The 17,277-nt window shown below is 32.0% G+C and overlaps 2 protein-coding genes across 2 annotated transcripts; both read right to left on the reverse strand.

The window, feature by feature from the left end:
* Positions 1–6,904: 6,904 nt before the first annotated feature.
* Positions 6,905–8,607, reverse strand: LOC127084599 (uncharacterized). Its single transcript, XM_051025083.1, has 4 exons — positions 8,249–8,607; positions 7,821–7,967; positions 7,638–7,708; positions 6,905–7,440 (listed from the first exon to the last, which is right to left on the reverse strand). Exons 1-4 carry the CDS (start codon positions 8,399–8,401, stop codon positions 7,107–7,109), a joined length of 705 nt encoding a protein of 234 aa, XP_050881040.1. The 5' UTR covers positions 8,402–8,607; the 3' UTR covers positions 6,905–7,106.
* A 4,597-nt stretch (positions 8,608–13,204) lies between these two features.
* On the reverse strand, positions 13,205–15,846 carry LOC127085356 (probable glycosyltransferase At5g03795). The gene is made up of 4 exons (XM_051025872.1): positions 14,916–15,846; positions 14,707–14,837; positions 14,074–14,422; positions 13,205–13,977 (listed from the first exon to the last, which is right to left on the reverse strand). Exons 1-4 carry the CDS (start codon positions 15,453–15,455, stop codon positions 13,318–13,320), a joined length of 1,680 nt encoding a protein of 559 aa, XP_050881829.1. The 5' UTR covers positions 15,456–15,846; the 3' UTR covers positions 13,205–13,317.
* Between the last annotated feature and the right edge of the window lie 1,431 nt (positions 15,847–17,277).

The following is a 17,277-nucleotide window of genomic DNA, read 5'->3' on the forward strand; positions in this document are numbered from 1 at the left end:
TCTTTACATTCTTACCTAGTTTCCCCTAGATTCAAAGATAAAACATTTTAGCACGAATACATTTCTCAAGCATCTCGCACAAGTGAACTAAAACTTGTGGTTTGTTTACTAAAAGCACCAATAAATAGGAGTTTACCAAGCGATTCCATTCTGGACTTAGAAGTCACATGAGGGTGTCATGTCGGGTTTTGATTCTTAGAGAGGTTATATACATAGCAACTGCATGCAGCAGAGCAGACTGCTGGTGATGATGAGTAGAAATTACACTATAGAGCATACACTCTAAGAGCATACATGTTTGTATTTGGTTAGAATGTCCATTTTTATGGAAAATATTTCCACTTATGTGGATATTATTTACCTGAGATACTTCATTGGCTTGGAGCGAATCCATAAGTACAATTGGGGGCGCTTGTTTGGTCTACATGTACTCCATGTTAGTTGAAAGTTGTATCTAAAAGACCAAATACATGACAGACAGCATCACACTGTTGATAGTGGTATTTCTGCATCTTTAGTGTTTGTGTGTCATTTTCATAACACTTTTGCTACAACATCACTAATGATTCATATGTACCATTTTCAGGTTTAAATCCTCTAGAATGTCCCGCGCATATACAGTCGATCATGTGGTTCGACCTACACTGAGGATATATCACGTGCTTCTCCATCCATCCCGCTTATAGAAATTCAGGCGACAAAGTCATACATAGTGTGTCTTGACCTCATGGCAGCAGAGGATATACACTTCCAGACGTACGCCAATCACCGTGAGACGCGTCCCTTTGCCGATATAGCCTTCTACTCTGGATGGTTGGCTTGTAGGTCACGCTTATGTATCCTTATATTCCTGAGTGCGTCATGAGGTAGTTCGGGTACATGCAGTTTGTTCTCATAGACCCCTCTAATTTTGTTCCTCTCGCTATGGCACAAAGAGATACAGATGCCATGTTTGATGGTTTTCTTAATCATTTGGTACCGGATGAGGCACTGATCAGTGCATTTTGATACATATTCTTCTACTATTCTACTTAAGAAACTCTATAGTTTATTCTATTATTTTTACTATTTTAGTGTGTTTTTATATTTAAGTTTATTTTTGGTTTTATTTTATTTTTGTACTTTATTTTCAGCATAAATAGTTATTTGATATCTTGTTACTATGTAGATCATAACTTGAGCTACGAGGATCGAATTGATGTGTTCCAATATGTGTTGGAAAGCTGAGAGGATAAGCTAAAAGTTTCATGTTGAAGTCAGAAGCTGATGAGGAGTGAAGAAGAGTCGAATAATTCGTTTTAGTTCCAGACGTAAGAAAATACTTAGTTTTGGGGCCGATTTTGTATTTTTTCGGGTTGGTTGCTATTAGGCCCAAATTCCCTTTCTCTATTTAAATAACTTAGTAGGTTTAGGATTAGGGGGATTGAGAATTCATGAAATAGAGAATAGGGCATATGAATACCATGGAGAGCTAATTCCCAAAGAGTTGATGTGCTGTATTCGAATTCCACTTTGAGGTTTTTATTAATTTCAGTTTAATTTCGATTTCTTTTCAATTCTTCCTATAAACTCGTTTGCTTAATTCAATTACTTTAGTTTTTTTTATTAGATTGTTTCTTATAGGATAGAGTTGATTAGATTTGATTGTTTGTATGATCCTTAACTATAATCACATTAGCATGGCTTTTTCGTTATCGTGTTTGATTAAGTCGCGTTTTCTTAATTCGCGTCTGCTTAAATTCGTTTGCTTAATTCGCAAATTAAGAACATACATCATATAATACCAATTGCATTTGTCAATGGCTATTGTAATCGAATGGGATTGAATCCGCTAGGGAATTAAAATTATAAGAATCTGTGATAAGTCGGAAATCGATACAATATATTAGCTTATTTATCAATTTTGTTTTTACCTTTAATCATCTTGGATTTAAGTTTTGAACCTTAAAAGACCTCTTCTTTTTATTCGTTTGGTTATAACATTCAAGAGTCCTTGTGATACGATATTATAGTGTCGCTTCCGTTTTACTACACTTTTAAACTCGTCTTTGATCCGTGTGCGACAACGGATCAAATTGGCGTCATTGTCGGGGACTCTTGTAGATTTTAACCATTACTATAGTCTAACCATTATTATAATCATAGGTGTTGCGTTTAAGCATTTTTTTGCCCTAACTTTCTTGCGTTCTGGTCTTTTTGCGTTTTAGGATTAAATAAATCTGTTTTTTAAGAAAATTGTCTCAAATTATTCCGATTATTTGTCGATTAACTAGGAAAAAATCAAGGATCAAAAGCCTCTATTTAGGGACTAAATATTGGATGTTGTCCTAAAAACCTGAAATTCCTTATTTTTCTATTTTTTATGATTTATTTTCTATTTTGATAGTTTCAGAAAATTCCGAAAAACATCTCAAAAATTTTAATTATCATTATTAGATTAATTTTCATGTTGTTGTATTTTTTTCATTTAATTTTAATAGTTTCTTTCGTATTTCAATTATTTTTTATTAATAGGGACATTGTATGTATTTTCCTATCTGTTGTTGCATTGCTGAATTAGTTATGTGTTCTCATTGTTTGTTGATTTTTTTTCTATTGAGTTTAACATGGCTGACCAAAGAACTCTGAGAGAACTTGTTGTCCCCGATGTTGATTATAATGCTTTGTGTATTGAATATTTTGTTGTTGTCAAATCCTTGATTGGGAACATGTCACCTAACTTCCAACAGTTCATAACAAGGGATAATTTTATGGTCCAAGCAAAAGGTGTGAATGAGATTCAGGTTTCTTCTTCTAAAAAGGCTCTAGAAACCAGAATTGATGAACTTACCTCTTTAGTGAAACAATTGATGTCACCCCTTCCACCACCACCATCATATAACCCTCCACAAGTAACCACCTATTCACCTTCTGAACCTTCACTTGAGGAACTTGTCAAGCAAATGGTTGTACACAATCTCCAATTTCAGCAGCGAACAAATTATAGTATTCAGACTTTGCAAACACAAATTTGACAACTTGTCACTTCAATGAATGTCATGCAACAAGCTCAAGGATTAAACCAACTACATGTCCAAACAGTAGTTAATCCAAAAGCCTCTAATGTGAGTGTAATTTCCTTGAGATCTGAAAAAGTTACAGAACCAGCCCTAGAAAACAATAAAAGGCAAGTTCACGTGCTCATTCAACACTTTTACTTATCGAAGATTCTTCTTTCATCCTGGAATACAAGGCAAATTCACTAATCAAAATTTCAAGGTCAATGGACACTACCCAAAGTTACTCCATGAGAAACTGACTTTGAAAGAAGACATTGTAGAAGAGCTCTCTTTGGGAAAGGCTGCTTATGCAATCATTTATCCGCCTTGACTCCTCGGGTGTGTTTTTTCCTTTCTCTCACTCTTATTTTATATTTATGCTCTTTAATTGAGGATAATGTATGTTTTAAGTGTGGGGGAGGGAACCATTTATTTGTTTTGTTTTCTTTGTTTTGTTTTCAGTTTTTCTCTATTTTGGTTTTTGTTCGCTTTTTTAAAAAAAATTGCATGCTTTTTCCTTTAGTTTTTGAGTTACAATTATGAGTATTTTTCTTAGTTCTCTTGACTAAAGTCTTGTGGTGTGATGTGAAAAATTTGTTGTGCATATTTAGTATGATAGATAGGACTAAACTCTAAATTGTACATCATTTATGGTAGATCAATTAACCTTGTGAAATTTTGAGCCTTATATGGATAACATACAAAAATCCACATCTTTCTTTCTTATGTGATTCACACATGTATGTTAGTCTCTAGAACTTGAATTGACTCTTGTTGATGTTGTTGTTTACTTGTGCACAGTGATATGATAAAGACAGTTTTGTTTTTTGAGTTTTTTTAGCCAGTTAGCCAAAAAGTCAACCCTTAAATAATATCATCCCTTGTTTGAAACCCCATTGAGCCTATTATCCATTTTTTGTTTAAAATTCATTACAAACCGAGAAGTAAAAAACATTGTTATCACTCTATTTAAAGGGTTGAAAGAGTCTTGTTTGGAGTTGTGTGGGGTTGAATAGTTATGTTTGTAATGTTTCAGAAGTTGACAGAAAAAGAAAAGAAAAATAGAAAAAGAAAATAGAAAAAAAAAATGAATGAAAAAAAATAGAAGGATGTATACATGTCAATACATACTCCTTATGAAAAGAAATAAAAAGAAATAAAAAGAGAAATGAGAAAAAAATATGAATGAAAACAGTTACTATAGAGTTGTTGAAGTGAATGAAATACTTTGTAAATTCAACTTCTGCAGTTTCTTTCAAGTCTCTTTTGTCTCTTTGAATTTTAGCCTAGTACCCCTTAGGATTTATCTCACTCTTACCTTGGTCATGTTACAACCAAATAAAAGTCATTTTGATTTTTGTATGCATGTATTTCAATTGTGGATGTTAGAGTCTTTTCAAGTTTATGGTAGTACTAACTTTCATGTTGTGCTTTGAGTGTAAACAGTTAATCTAAACACTCGAGAGTTGAGTGAATAATATCCTGTAAGGATCTTACTGTTGTTGATGTACTCTTTGGTAACCTATTTTCTTATCTGCTTTGAATGTCACAAAAAGTTGTTTACTAACATCATATTCTTGAAGCTTAGACTTAGAATTTTGTTTGCACCTTGTATCTTGATAACCTTTGGAATTGCATATTTTGTTTGTTCTTGTTTTTCTGTTTTAAGTTTTAAACTAATAATTTTGCCCGGAGTCAAAAGTCAAAGTATGGGGAAATTTGATCAGTGCATTTTGATACATATTCTTTTACTATTCTAATTAGGAAACTATATAGTTTATTCTATTATATTAACTATTTTAGTGTGTTTTTATATTTAAGTTTATTTTTGATTTTATTTATTTGCGTACTTTATTTTCAGCATAAATAGTTATTTGATACCTTGTTACTATGCATATCATAACTTGAGCTACGAGGATCAGATTGATGCGTTCTAATATGCGTTGGAAAGCTGAGAGAATATGCTAAAAGTTTAATGTTGAAGTCAGAAGCTGATTAAGAGTCAAGAAGAGTCGAATAATTCGTTTTATTTTCAGACTTAAGAAAATACTTAGTTTTTTGGCCGATTTTGTATTTTTTTCGGGTCGGTTGCTATTAGGCCCAAATTCCCTTTCTCTATTTAAATAACTTAGTAGTTTTAGGATTTGGGGGGATTGAGAATTCATGAAATAGAGAATAGAGCATATGAATACCATGGAGAGTTAATTCCCAAAGAGTTGATTTGTTGTATTCGAATTCCACTTTGAGGTTTTTCTTAATTTTAGTTTAATTTCGATTTCTTTTCAATTCTTCCTATAAACTCGTTTGCTTAATTCGATTACTTTCGTTTGTTTGACCCGTGTGCGACAGCGGATCAGACACGAAGTACCATATATCCTAGCGACGAGAGTGTCAGACATAGATATCCAGTGGTATTCCAGGGTGTCACATCCTTATATGATACTAGATGTTATGGGAGATCCACCTATGACAGCTCATCAAGAGATATTAGAGGAGAAACATGCTAGGGCAGATCATATTATTGATGTGTTTCCTAGATGTCACTGTATTATGGAGCTTGGGCAGGCGAGAATAGACAGAGGATTTATTCTTGGTGGCTTTGAGGTGAGGGATGTTCTAGATGCCACGGTGGGGAGGCACCAGAGGCACTGTAGTACATGAGGCATCGTAGGAACATGGGGTCTGCGTCTGTCATACGCAGTAGTATATAGTATTTGAATTATGAGCATTATTATCAATTATATTTTATTTTAATTTCATTATGTATTACAGAGCACTATTAATTTATATATGTCATTTTCATATTTTTTTGAAAGTGTATGGTTTAATTTATATAAAATTAAATACGATAGTATAACTATAATACATCGCCAATTTCGTCGGTGCATATTTAAAACAAAGTCAAAAGTTATTATCTGGTGTGAATACGCAAATGCATCTCCGGATTATATCTGGTGTGAATACTGATATGCATCTTCAGTCTACTTATGTCAAAATAAGCGCGTTACATTGAAGAATATATGGGGTGTATATGTGATGAGTCCAGAGATGAATCTCTAAACTAAATTTTGAGAAAAATATGGGATAAAATTCAAGTGATATATGTTCTAGTGAGAGTTATGATGCGTTTGAAAATACATTTTTAAAATCTAAGAGGTATTTTAGAATATTTATAGGATATACCAGTTAGTTGAAATAATCAATTCCCTTTAATCATACCACTAGAAAATGGTTGGGCTTTAAGCCCAAATTTTATCTTTATTTCTTATTTTCACACCAAAAAAGGCTAGTAACCAAATGACATGTATAGCTATGTGAATTGAAGATGTCCTATACATTTTCTTATTAATTTCTTTGTAAACGATTTAACCCATTCGAGTTCTTTATCTTTCAATACATTCTTGTTCTTATTCACCCGAGCATGAGCAAAAAAGTCCTCACATAAGTAAAAGAATTTGAACCCACCATTTTTCAATGTATGAACTACTTACAATTAAATCAATCTTCATTGACCATTCAAGTGATACTTGATATGCACAAGTAACTTCAAATGTCACGGGAGCTGATCCCTACTCTTTATAAAGCTTATTACTAAAGATATTATACTAACTAAAGAAATTATACCATGATCAAGGGAATGCTAATAAACACATCTTGGAAAAGTAGTTTTACAATTTTATTTTTTTTACACCACAGATATCTGATTCAGATCGAACTGTGATCCTTCCTACTAAAGTCCAACATCAATCACAGCTGGACGAACTTACTATGAGTAAGTAATTTTACCCTTTAATTATAGTACCAAACATATAACTATGTATTGTGAATCATATTCGACCAAAATCAATCTCAAGGGGAAGAAGTAATGGAGTAAAAGCACTCTCCATCTTCATTAATAATGTTGCTTGCAAAAGACACATACAACAACACAGTGCAAGTCCCTTGTTGAATCAGTAAAGTTTGACACATGAAGAATATTTTAATCTTACAGTTCAAGTTACCTTACAACAAATCTTTTCTTTTCCTTTTTATAACCTTTATTAAATAAAATTTGTGAGGTTTTTCTTCTTACACTCTTCTTCTTTTATGACTCAAAATGAAATCGTCGTCGTCGTCATCATCACTGTCACTCTCGATTTTTCGCTTTGCTTTAATTTCTCCGTTATTTGATTTCTGTTGCGGCTTCTGTGAAGATCCAGTATTATTTGGTCTCGATTGCGGCTTCTGTGAAGATCCAGTATTATTTGGTCTCGGTTGCGGCTTCTGTGAAGTTCCGGTTTTTGTCGGCGGCTTTGACGACGACTTAGCCGGAGTCCCTGTTCGAAGCTCCTTTTGCTTTCTCTGCTTCTTCTCAAATGCTTTCTTAGCTCTTTCAAGAGACAATAGTCCATGTTCCATTAACCTGCATTGGATAAGAAACATTGAGAATCTCAACTCTACTAACTAGACCCATAAATAACGCCATAATCTGATATCAATTTTCGACAGTTTTTTTATAGATTTTCATTTTGGAACAAAATCTGATATCAACCATTGCTAGATCCTAAATTATGAACATTCATTGCACCAAAATTTCCCCAAAATTGGAAGAAAACTCACCAAAATTCCGCCATTTCACTTGTAGGTATCTGTTTCGACAACGACTCATAGAAAATCCTCAAGGGTTCTTTCTGCAAACACAAGGTACGATTATGAACAAACATCTTGTATTAGTCCGATTCGATCTCTCGATACATACAACGAATTGTAAATTTCCGGAATAAATTGTGAAAAGTTACGAACCTCTTCAGGTGGATCGTGTTTCTGGCCAGGCAAATTATAGACTTTCCTCTCTCTCACTTTGGTGGTAGTAGTTTTCCTCTTTGTCGTCTTCGTAGTCGTCGTTGTTTTCGATGATGACGACAACATTGTTGTCGGCTTTGATTTAACCTATCAAATTTATACAAAACAGAATTGTCATCTTAACTAATTCTCAACTAATAGCAACCAAATAATCACCATCATTAACAGAATCTAACTATATCTAACATCTGCTAACATAAAATTCAGTTGCATGATTATGAACCCTAACCCTCAAGAAAGCATAAAACTCACAGAATTATGAACCCTAACTATCAAGAAAGGATAAAAATATTTAATTTAAGAAACCCTAATTGGTATAATTAAATATTAATTATTACAATTGAATCCCAAAATTGAATTGATGATACCTCAGATTTCGTGAGAGTGGTGACAGATTTCATCTTATTTGAGCTGGGGAGATTCTTATTGAGAGAAGAAGAAGAATCAGTAATCTTAGGCTTGGAAGGGGCAATTTGAGAAATTGGATTGATCTTCACTGGAGTGGTTTTGGTCTCAGCCATGTCTTTGAAAGTAACTGTTATGTACTGTATCTATAGATTATTGAAGTGAATTTGTTTTGATTGTGTTGTGAATATATATTCAAAATTTTGTGATTTAAAAGGTAAAAAAAAAAAAAAAAAAAAAAAGATAGATTTGGATTTTGGATCTTGGTGGTAGAGAAAGATTGAGAAGATGACAGAGAGAGAGAGAGTTATTATATACAATGTTTTCAGTATATTCACTGTTTTTAACGTTAATTAACGGTTGTCAGAAACACGTGTAATTAGACATGTACTAATGTTTTTAGTATCTATTCTTAAATTGATATTTTTCTTTTTTTTAAATAGGTGTTTTTTAAGGTTTTTAAAATATATCACATTTTTGTTAAATTAACTTTTTTAATTATTGATGATTTTGTTATAATATTTTTTCAATTACTTTTACGTGTTATTTTTATTATTTTTATTTATATTAAAATAATCATTAAATATTATTATTTTTTAATAGAATTTAATTGATATACCACGACAATGTAAAGATTTTTTATAACGTAGTCAATCACAAATTTTTATTTTAACCATTTAAAAAATAATATAAAAGATGATTGTGATGTATTGATATTATAAAACTTTTTACAATGACAGTACATAATAATTAATCTCTTTTTAATAATATTTTTATTTTTTCAATAATAATAATATTTATTTATTACTTTATTTTATCTATTTTTCTATTTGAATAAATTATTAAAGAGTTATTGACGAATCAATAATTGATAGTATTTAGCTTTAAAGATTTGACTTTATAGACGTAGAACAAACTTTTTCTACAAAAAGAGAAAAACAATATATTTAAAAAAGTGTGTAATATAATACTTTGAAAGTAGAATATCGAATAAAAATTAATTGTATAAAAAATAAGAATGAAATTTAATTTAAAATGATTTTTCTTTTTCAAAATAATATTTATTTTGAAATAAGAGAATATTATTATTTATATCACATATTTAAATTGCCTTTCAATATTTTTTATTTGAAAAAGATTTAAAATAGATACGAAATGCATTAACGCGTATATATGAAGTTTATTAGAAGGTTCCTCTTCAAAGAAGCAAGATTTTTGCCGCCCCTCTTGATTATGGTTGGAATTGCTCGGTCAATAAATGTGATTCTATTTATATTTTAATATTTTATTACATTTTTAAATATTTTATTTAATGTTCCATTATATTTTTTTATTTCTTACAATTTTTTAGTTATTGTATTTCAGAGTTATTTTTTATTCTCTTTTAATTTGAAAACATTCTATGTTTTTTAAAATTGAGTAATTGATAAAAAAAAATAATATGTGACTTGAATAAAAAATTATAAGATATGAGCAAGATTTTTGTTAAAGAAGATTCAAGTTACATATTTGCCTTATTTGAATCATGAGCAAATCAGAAATTTGGAAATACTTGATTTGATTCAAGGTTTTGTCCGACTCGAATCAAAATGCACATTAACTTGAGTCATAGTTATGTTTGACTCAAATCATGAATGAACTCAAAGTTTTGTAATTTTATAGAGAAATGTAACTTGAGTCACATATTTGATTGACTCGAATAACATGATTTAAGTCATGACTCAAATCAAACTTGCTAAATCCTGATTGTATCATCTTAATTCAAGTCACTCTTTTATTTGATTCAAGTCATTATTTTGCATTGGGACTCGAACATATTGCTAGTTTTTCACATATTTTGTATCTTATCTCTACCATGTATAAAAGACAAAAAAATTCTCTCTTCATTATCATAACATGTTTTCAAAATTTATTTCGTGCATAACTTGCAAAAGAGTTTTTGCATTCCCTCGTAATCTTTGAAAACTCAAGAGCATTTTCAAATCAACCTCAAAGAAAAACCTCTTTAGTGAGTTGTGTTTCTTGAATGTAAACAAGTTATGTTTGAGATTCTTCTGAAACACTTTATCTTCAACACTTTATCTTCAGCCATTAGTCAAAAAATCTCATTGTTGTGATTAGTAAACTCTAACTGAGAGTATGAGTGGTAGTTGTAAGGTATATTAGGGATTATAATGTTTTTTTGAAGTTTGGATATACTTTTACATTGAAGAATCATATTGTATTTGTGAATTATGGAGATTGACATCAAATGAAAAAAAAAAATAAGACTTTCTTCTCGAAAGAAATTTTGGTAGAAATGTGTGGAGATTGTTGTAGACAAAATTTTAGAACTTTTGACTCGTTAATCAATTCAAAGAATCAGACAATGGAACTTTAGTAGGATTGAATGAAGATCGTTGTAGACGAAATCTTTGAGTGCTTTGGTTCTGAAAAAGATAATTGCTTCAAGATCGAGTGAAGATCTTGAGAGATTTGCACCCTAATGAGTTGTGTACAACAAAAGAAAAATCAAGATTCAAATTTGTGTTGCTTAGTGGTTGACTTTATTTTTTTCAGTTTGTATATGATTATATATTTTTATCAAAAGACACTAGTAACAATTTCAAATTAATGGAAGACCAACAAAATGTAATGGTTCGTCATTGGAAACTGAACTAGGTGCAAACGAGGACGACACACTACACTAGTATAAATTTGGTGTACAATTTTATCTATATATAGTTTGCATGTATTTAAGTTTTAATCGATTTTTAGAATTTTATGTTGTTAGGTTTTACTACTTAAGGAAATTTAATGTTTATGTTTAAATTTCTGTTAGATCTTGTTTACTAAATATTCTTTCGGGTGATTATTGTGGAAATCTGTAATAGTAGATTATTCTATTAATTAATATAATTTTATGTATACTTCTTGTTACAATCAAAGTATTAATTATCATTTCCAATTATTTGATTGATAATCTTTTTATAACTATTGTATTTACATGTACACACATACTCAATTGCATAATTCAATTTGTAAAAAACTTTTAAACTTCTTCTCCTGAACATTTTCTATACTCATGATTTTTGAAGAAAAAAATTGAAAACAAATTTAGGGAATGGTCTATTCAACCCCCTTCCCCTTTTAGATCATTATACGCCCATATTCAACCCAACAATGACAGATACATCCTTAATTCTATAAGGTTCTAGTCACCCCTCCTATCAGGTCACATGAATTCGCTATACAATGTTTCCACATCTCACGTCTCTTATCATGTGCCATAGGTTCTATCAAAGCATTGTTCTTATTGAACTCTTTAATAATCATCATCACTTAGACGTTAAAAAGAATGAAAAATAAGGAGGCAAAGCTCAATACCTGTGTTAGTACTTGACTAAATGTTGAAGATGAACTCGAAAGAAAAAGTGCATTCCCTAAGAAAATAAAAAGACAAAGTGTAGAAGAAATCAATGGAGAGGAAAAATCGTAGCACATGCATTTAAAGGGTTTTATTTACCCCTAAATGAAGCAGAGTCATCATATATATCACTAAAGGGGGCATGGCATCAATGACCCTTATAATGAGCATGCAGACAGATCAACGACTGTTTGATCATTCCCAAAATAATTTCATGATTATATCACATTAAATGCATCGCTTATCCCAAAACCCAATTGTCACTCCTACCTAAGGAGTAACCTCAGTACCATCTAATGTTACGTCCCATAAAAAAAACTTCCCCCTTGGCACCAATAAACATGTCAGAATCACATCGTTCTTCTAGGTTTCATGCTTAAGAGACTCTGACTTAGGATGTCTTACCTTATTCACATTGTTCTTCCAAGTCACGTGCTTGACGGACTCTAAAATGAGATGTCTTAACTTAATAAAATCGCGCCAGGCCTCATGCCTAGATCTGAGAGACTGTGGATTGAAATAACCTTGATTGGGCTTAAAAGGGGTCGACCCACTAACGTTATAGTCCATAAGTAGCACAGAGCAAAAATGGGCACAAAAGAGCGGAATCAAATGGCGAACACATAATCTAGGTTGACCGAATACTCCACAGTCATAGTTAATGGGAGAATGTGTCGAACCACATGTTAGAGGAGTAAATGAAGTCATCCCAAGTCTCCTAAGTTAGCTGCACTCCATATTATCGGGGATTAATGACTTCACTCACTTTTTCTATAAGGTTAAAGCTAGGGACGCATCGATGGATTCATAAACACTAGAATCATTCTTCATGGTAACTCTTGGATCATGTAACCGAGCCTATGAATACCCTAGCTAGATAGTTAAATAATCCATTCACTCATTTACCGATCATAACACATATTCCATCTTGCGCGGACATGATAACCACTATTTTATTCACCGAAAATACAACGCATAAGAGTACAAACAAATAACCAAACTAGAATGTTTTTAGTGAAGGTGAAGCAGTTGACCACAACGCAGATAATGGTTAGTATAGAGCTGAACCTGATAATGCAAGTCTCCATGTGAAAATGTAATGAGAATGTGTTTCATCCCTCTCTTAAGCATTTCATCAAACACCTTCAATGCAACATTTTCAATTGAGGTAACTGCAACTTCCAAAATTAGAGGAAAACAATGTCCAATATTGAGTTACTCTAAGTATATATTCAGTGTAGTGCCTGTGAAAGTTACTGACTTCTCTGACTGTATCGCCAGAAACAGCAGTGTGGATGGAAGCCACATCCATGAATTCACAAAGAATCTAAGCTTTTTCCTAAACAAGTGATGTTCTGTTTCTTATGTCACATGATAAACTCTAACATATCTCTAGGTTTCACAAAGAATCCAAACAATAGTATACTATTAAAAGCTAAACTTCACTTTTTAGATTCACCAACAGACGAATTTAGTCTATATATAAATCAGATAGTCGAATTTAGTCTATATATAAATCAGATACATCAGATATACTTGATAAATTTCTACGAATTATTCTTGCTTTAGCTGTTATGTTTACACAATGAGTTTTAATTCTACAAAATTGATACATGATTACTACATCTAACTTGTATAGAAAACTCTATTATACCAAATTGAATGAAGAAGCATGTGAAACAAATCATACTTAACAGGCTCATGATGCCAAAGAAAATGCTCTTGCACCATTTTCACTCTCTTATGCATTTCCAAGTATCTTTCTTCCGAGATTGAAACTAGTACATCCCTCAAATAAGCAATATGCTTCTCCTTGATGAACACAGCAAATGACTCCCAATTCAAAACCTCGAATAAAGGAGGAATAAAGTTATCAGATATGATAACAGGAACACACTCATGGAATATCGCTTCGACCACGCGCGGGCTATTAACTTCGTGACCTCTTGCACATATGCAGAATCTGCTACTCTTCATGAGCTCGATGTAGTTTTTGTTACCTCTTACGTGTGGTAACGGGCCGGAGATTTTCATGTCGGGTTCTTTGTTCTCCCAAAGTTTTATTAACATAGGCCGAACGTAACCGTGTAAACCGCCTGCGAAAAAGGCTAGGATCGGCCTCTGAGAAGGAGGGTTGCCTCCTATGTTTTTGAGAGGATTCTCGACCGATCTAACGTATGTTTCGGGAAGAGATACATCTTTTCCTATCTTGAATCCTACTTCAGTGTCAGCATTGCAAAGTGCTCTGATGCAATTAAGCATTCGCCCTCGTGTTTCTGCAGGAGCCTGAGAAATTACTGATGAGACTGAAAGTTATAGTTTTTTCGCGAAAATCGGAAGAAAATGCATGCATCATGATTGCATAAGTATACAGAATCTTACCCAATCATGGCAAGCAACAACAAAGTGATCTGTTCCATTGGTTCTGTTCCAGAAAGGGTACTTTCCAGCAATCACGTCGACATAATTTTTCATGTACTCGATTAAGTTTGAACGTTTATGCGAATTACGCACATAAAGAGTTAACTGCAACAATCTTGAACTGAAAGGTATGTAAAACAAGTGAGCCTTCTCAGGATCTCGAGTCGTAAACTGTTTGTTTCCTTCCATTGATTTCATAAACCATCCTTCAGATGCATATATTCCTTCCAATAAGGGTTCATGAAAGATTGGCGTGTCTCCGTCCGGGTAGACGAAAACTTTCAACATCTTCTCCATTAGTTCATAACTCCTACAAGGGACACCGAAGATGTTTTAAGAAAGAGGTTCAGGTTTCAATCGCTGGTAATGGATATAACTACTAATTTACCAACATTTGCGAGAATCATGAACTCATACCAGATATATTAATATCTAATCAATTCTCATAAATACTAAGTTTATAGTCCTATGAGACACAACATTGATATGCACGAGTCTCTCGACTCTCGGTAAAAGTTCCTCGGCCTCTTAATGCAGTGAATTAGGCTCAAGACTAGATTTTTTACATTGAAATATGATAACTGTTAATGATACCTTCTAAACATGGAAACATTCCTGTATAAAGGTGAGTAAAGTCTTGAATCATTCATAATAATAGGCGCATTTTCAATCTCCGATTTTGCATTCAATATCTCCACATTAACAGCTGAAGAACTCGCGGGTTTCTGCAAAAAAAGTTAAAACAAACCAAATTAGAAATCTTATAACAAACTAAGATATATGTCTTATAATCCAATGCATACCGCTCCCTGCGAAGAACCATGGCTATGCTGCAAGATTAAGTTCATTTCGGATATCGAAACTACTTTAGATGGCCTCCTTTTGGAATTCTTCCAAATCGCAGACGCGTCTTTAACGATTGTCGCATTGCTACTTAGCAAAGAACTCAAAATTCCATCCTTTGGAAACACTTTTGAATCAAAGAATGATGTGTTAGGCAAAGGCACCATAGGTTGTGGTGCAAGCAAGGAAGATTGATTCCCTTGTGATGTTAAATTAACATCTTTTCCATCAACACTACCTAATGAAGATTCTTGAGGACTAATTGAGCTTGAATTTGAAGCATTGAAGTTCACATTTACATTATGAGTCTCCATTGTAGAATTAACCAAAGGTGTATCCATTGTGAAACTTTTGATTTTGGCAGTAAGAGAAGATAAAAACTCACTATTTGGAAGTTCATAAAATTGAAGTACTAAAATTAAAGCTATTGTTACTCCTAACAATGAAACTAATCTCCTTGTTTCTGCTTGACATAGATATCTGAAAATTCCTAGATCCATTTTTTTTTATAACTGATAAATCTAACATACAATAAACCTATCTACAACAAGAAAATGAAACAAGGTTTAATGGAAACTTCATAGACCACCCATCATGAAATGGTTCAAAAATGGAAATTTGAAAGCAAACCCATTTGAGATCTTGCAAAAAAGTTGAGAAATTTTGTGAGGGTTTTTGATAAGTAAAAGAGAGAGATAAATGGTGTAAAACAGAATCATGAGATTGCACCGACAGTGGAGAAAGGTTTTGTTTATGTGAATCTTTGTGTTGTGTGGGAAAAAAGGTAGGAACTGAGGAATAGAAGATGGGAGGAAAATGTGGAGTAAGATGGTGAAAAGGTCAAAAACTGGTTTATAATAAGGTTGAGGTTCATGCACGTTCTCTAAATTTCTTTAGTTGAACCAATCTATGTTACTAAATATGGTACATTAAAGTTAAACTAGTACTTCCTTAATCTCAAAAGATGTCTCATTTTTTTTTTATTTGTAAGATTATTTTTGAGATTAATTATTATACATGTTCAATGTAAAAAATTTTACACTATCGATTCATCATCATCACCCGTTTGCATTATTTTATAGGTTTTTAAAATTAAGTCAAATTTGTTTTAATATCCAACGTCTATGATTAACTAATGATGTAAAAAAAAATTATACCGTCAGTGTATTTCAATTAAATCCATCATTTTTTTTCTTTTAGAATAGCAATATAATATTTATTATTTTTTTCTACTTATTTATTTTTATTTATTGTATTTTAGTTTATGTAATTATTTTACTATCTATTGTTAATAAGATTATTTTAGTAAATGACACTCATTTTATCATTGAAATCAACATAATTAATCATTATTTTAAAAAGTGTGTAAATCTCAAAGAGGACATTGATTTCTAGGAGTCGACATAATTGATTTTAAATGTGTAAAATTATTTTTAAAATGTTTGAGTATTCTTGATTAAAATTGATTTTGACTTGAGAATTGGTTTTGATTTAAAATGTTAAGATTTGCAATTTTTAAATATAAAATTGGTTTTTTATTTAAATTTATTGTTCAAATTACTTTTATTAAATGAATCTAATAAAAATTTAACTCATTTTAAAGTAAATTAATTAAGTCAAAATTATTATTTGATCTTAGATCATCTTTATCTTTAAGTGATGATGATGATAAACTTCGGTATGATGATCCTCTGTACTTTGTATTTGGTTGTCCTTGCAAACACTATGAAGATCATGTTAGTGAAGGTCATAAGTGTGAGATTTTTAGAGTTAGAATGATGTGCACATGAGTCTAATTCATTTGTTACACTTTATAATAGTGTTAGCTTTAGGATTTAAAGGCCGTAAAACCTTCCTTAAGGACACCTATCTCAAAAGACAAATATTAGAGGAACTCGTAGATTTTGTAAGAAGACGGTCATTCGGCGTTAATAATTTCTAATTAGGTTTACTACTAATACATGTCCATCTCCTGGTTAAGAGGTCATAAAATCTTCTTTCAAGATAGTGGCCTTGGTAGACATGTGCCAGAGGATCTTGTTAACTTTATTATCTGACAGTACCTAGATGTTAGTCAAACCTGATCATGTGTCATGTTAGGGCATGACCATCTCCTGGTTTGCTTTATCTACTAAGACTTATGGGTGTGGTATCTTGTAGATTAAGCCTCGACGTAGTCCAAAAAAAGCTTCCCCCCAAGCCTTATTCGATCAGGCCGAGTTATGACTTGTTTCCCAAAATTATAGTGACTCAATGGTGTTTGTCGATCAGCAACAAGGTTGCATTTCTAATATCAATTTTTTTATGGTGAAACAAAACTCG

Source organism: Lathyrus oleraceus, chromosome 5, assembly GCF_024323335.1.
Source record: "Lathyrus oleraceus cultivar Zhongwan6 chromosome 5, CAAS_Psat_ZW6_1.0, whole genome shotgun sequence".
NCBI classification, from domain to species: Eukaryota; Viridiplantae; Streptophyta; class Magnoliopsida; order Fabales; family Fabaceae; genus Lathyrus; species Lathyrus oleraceus.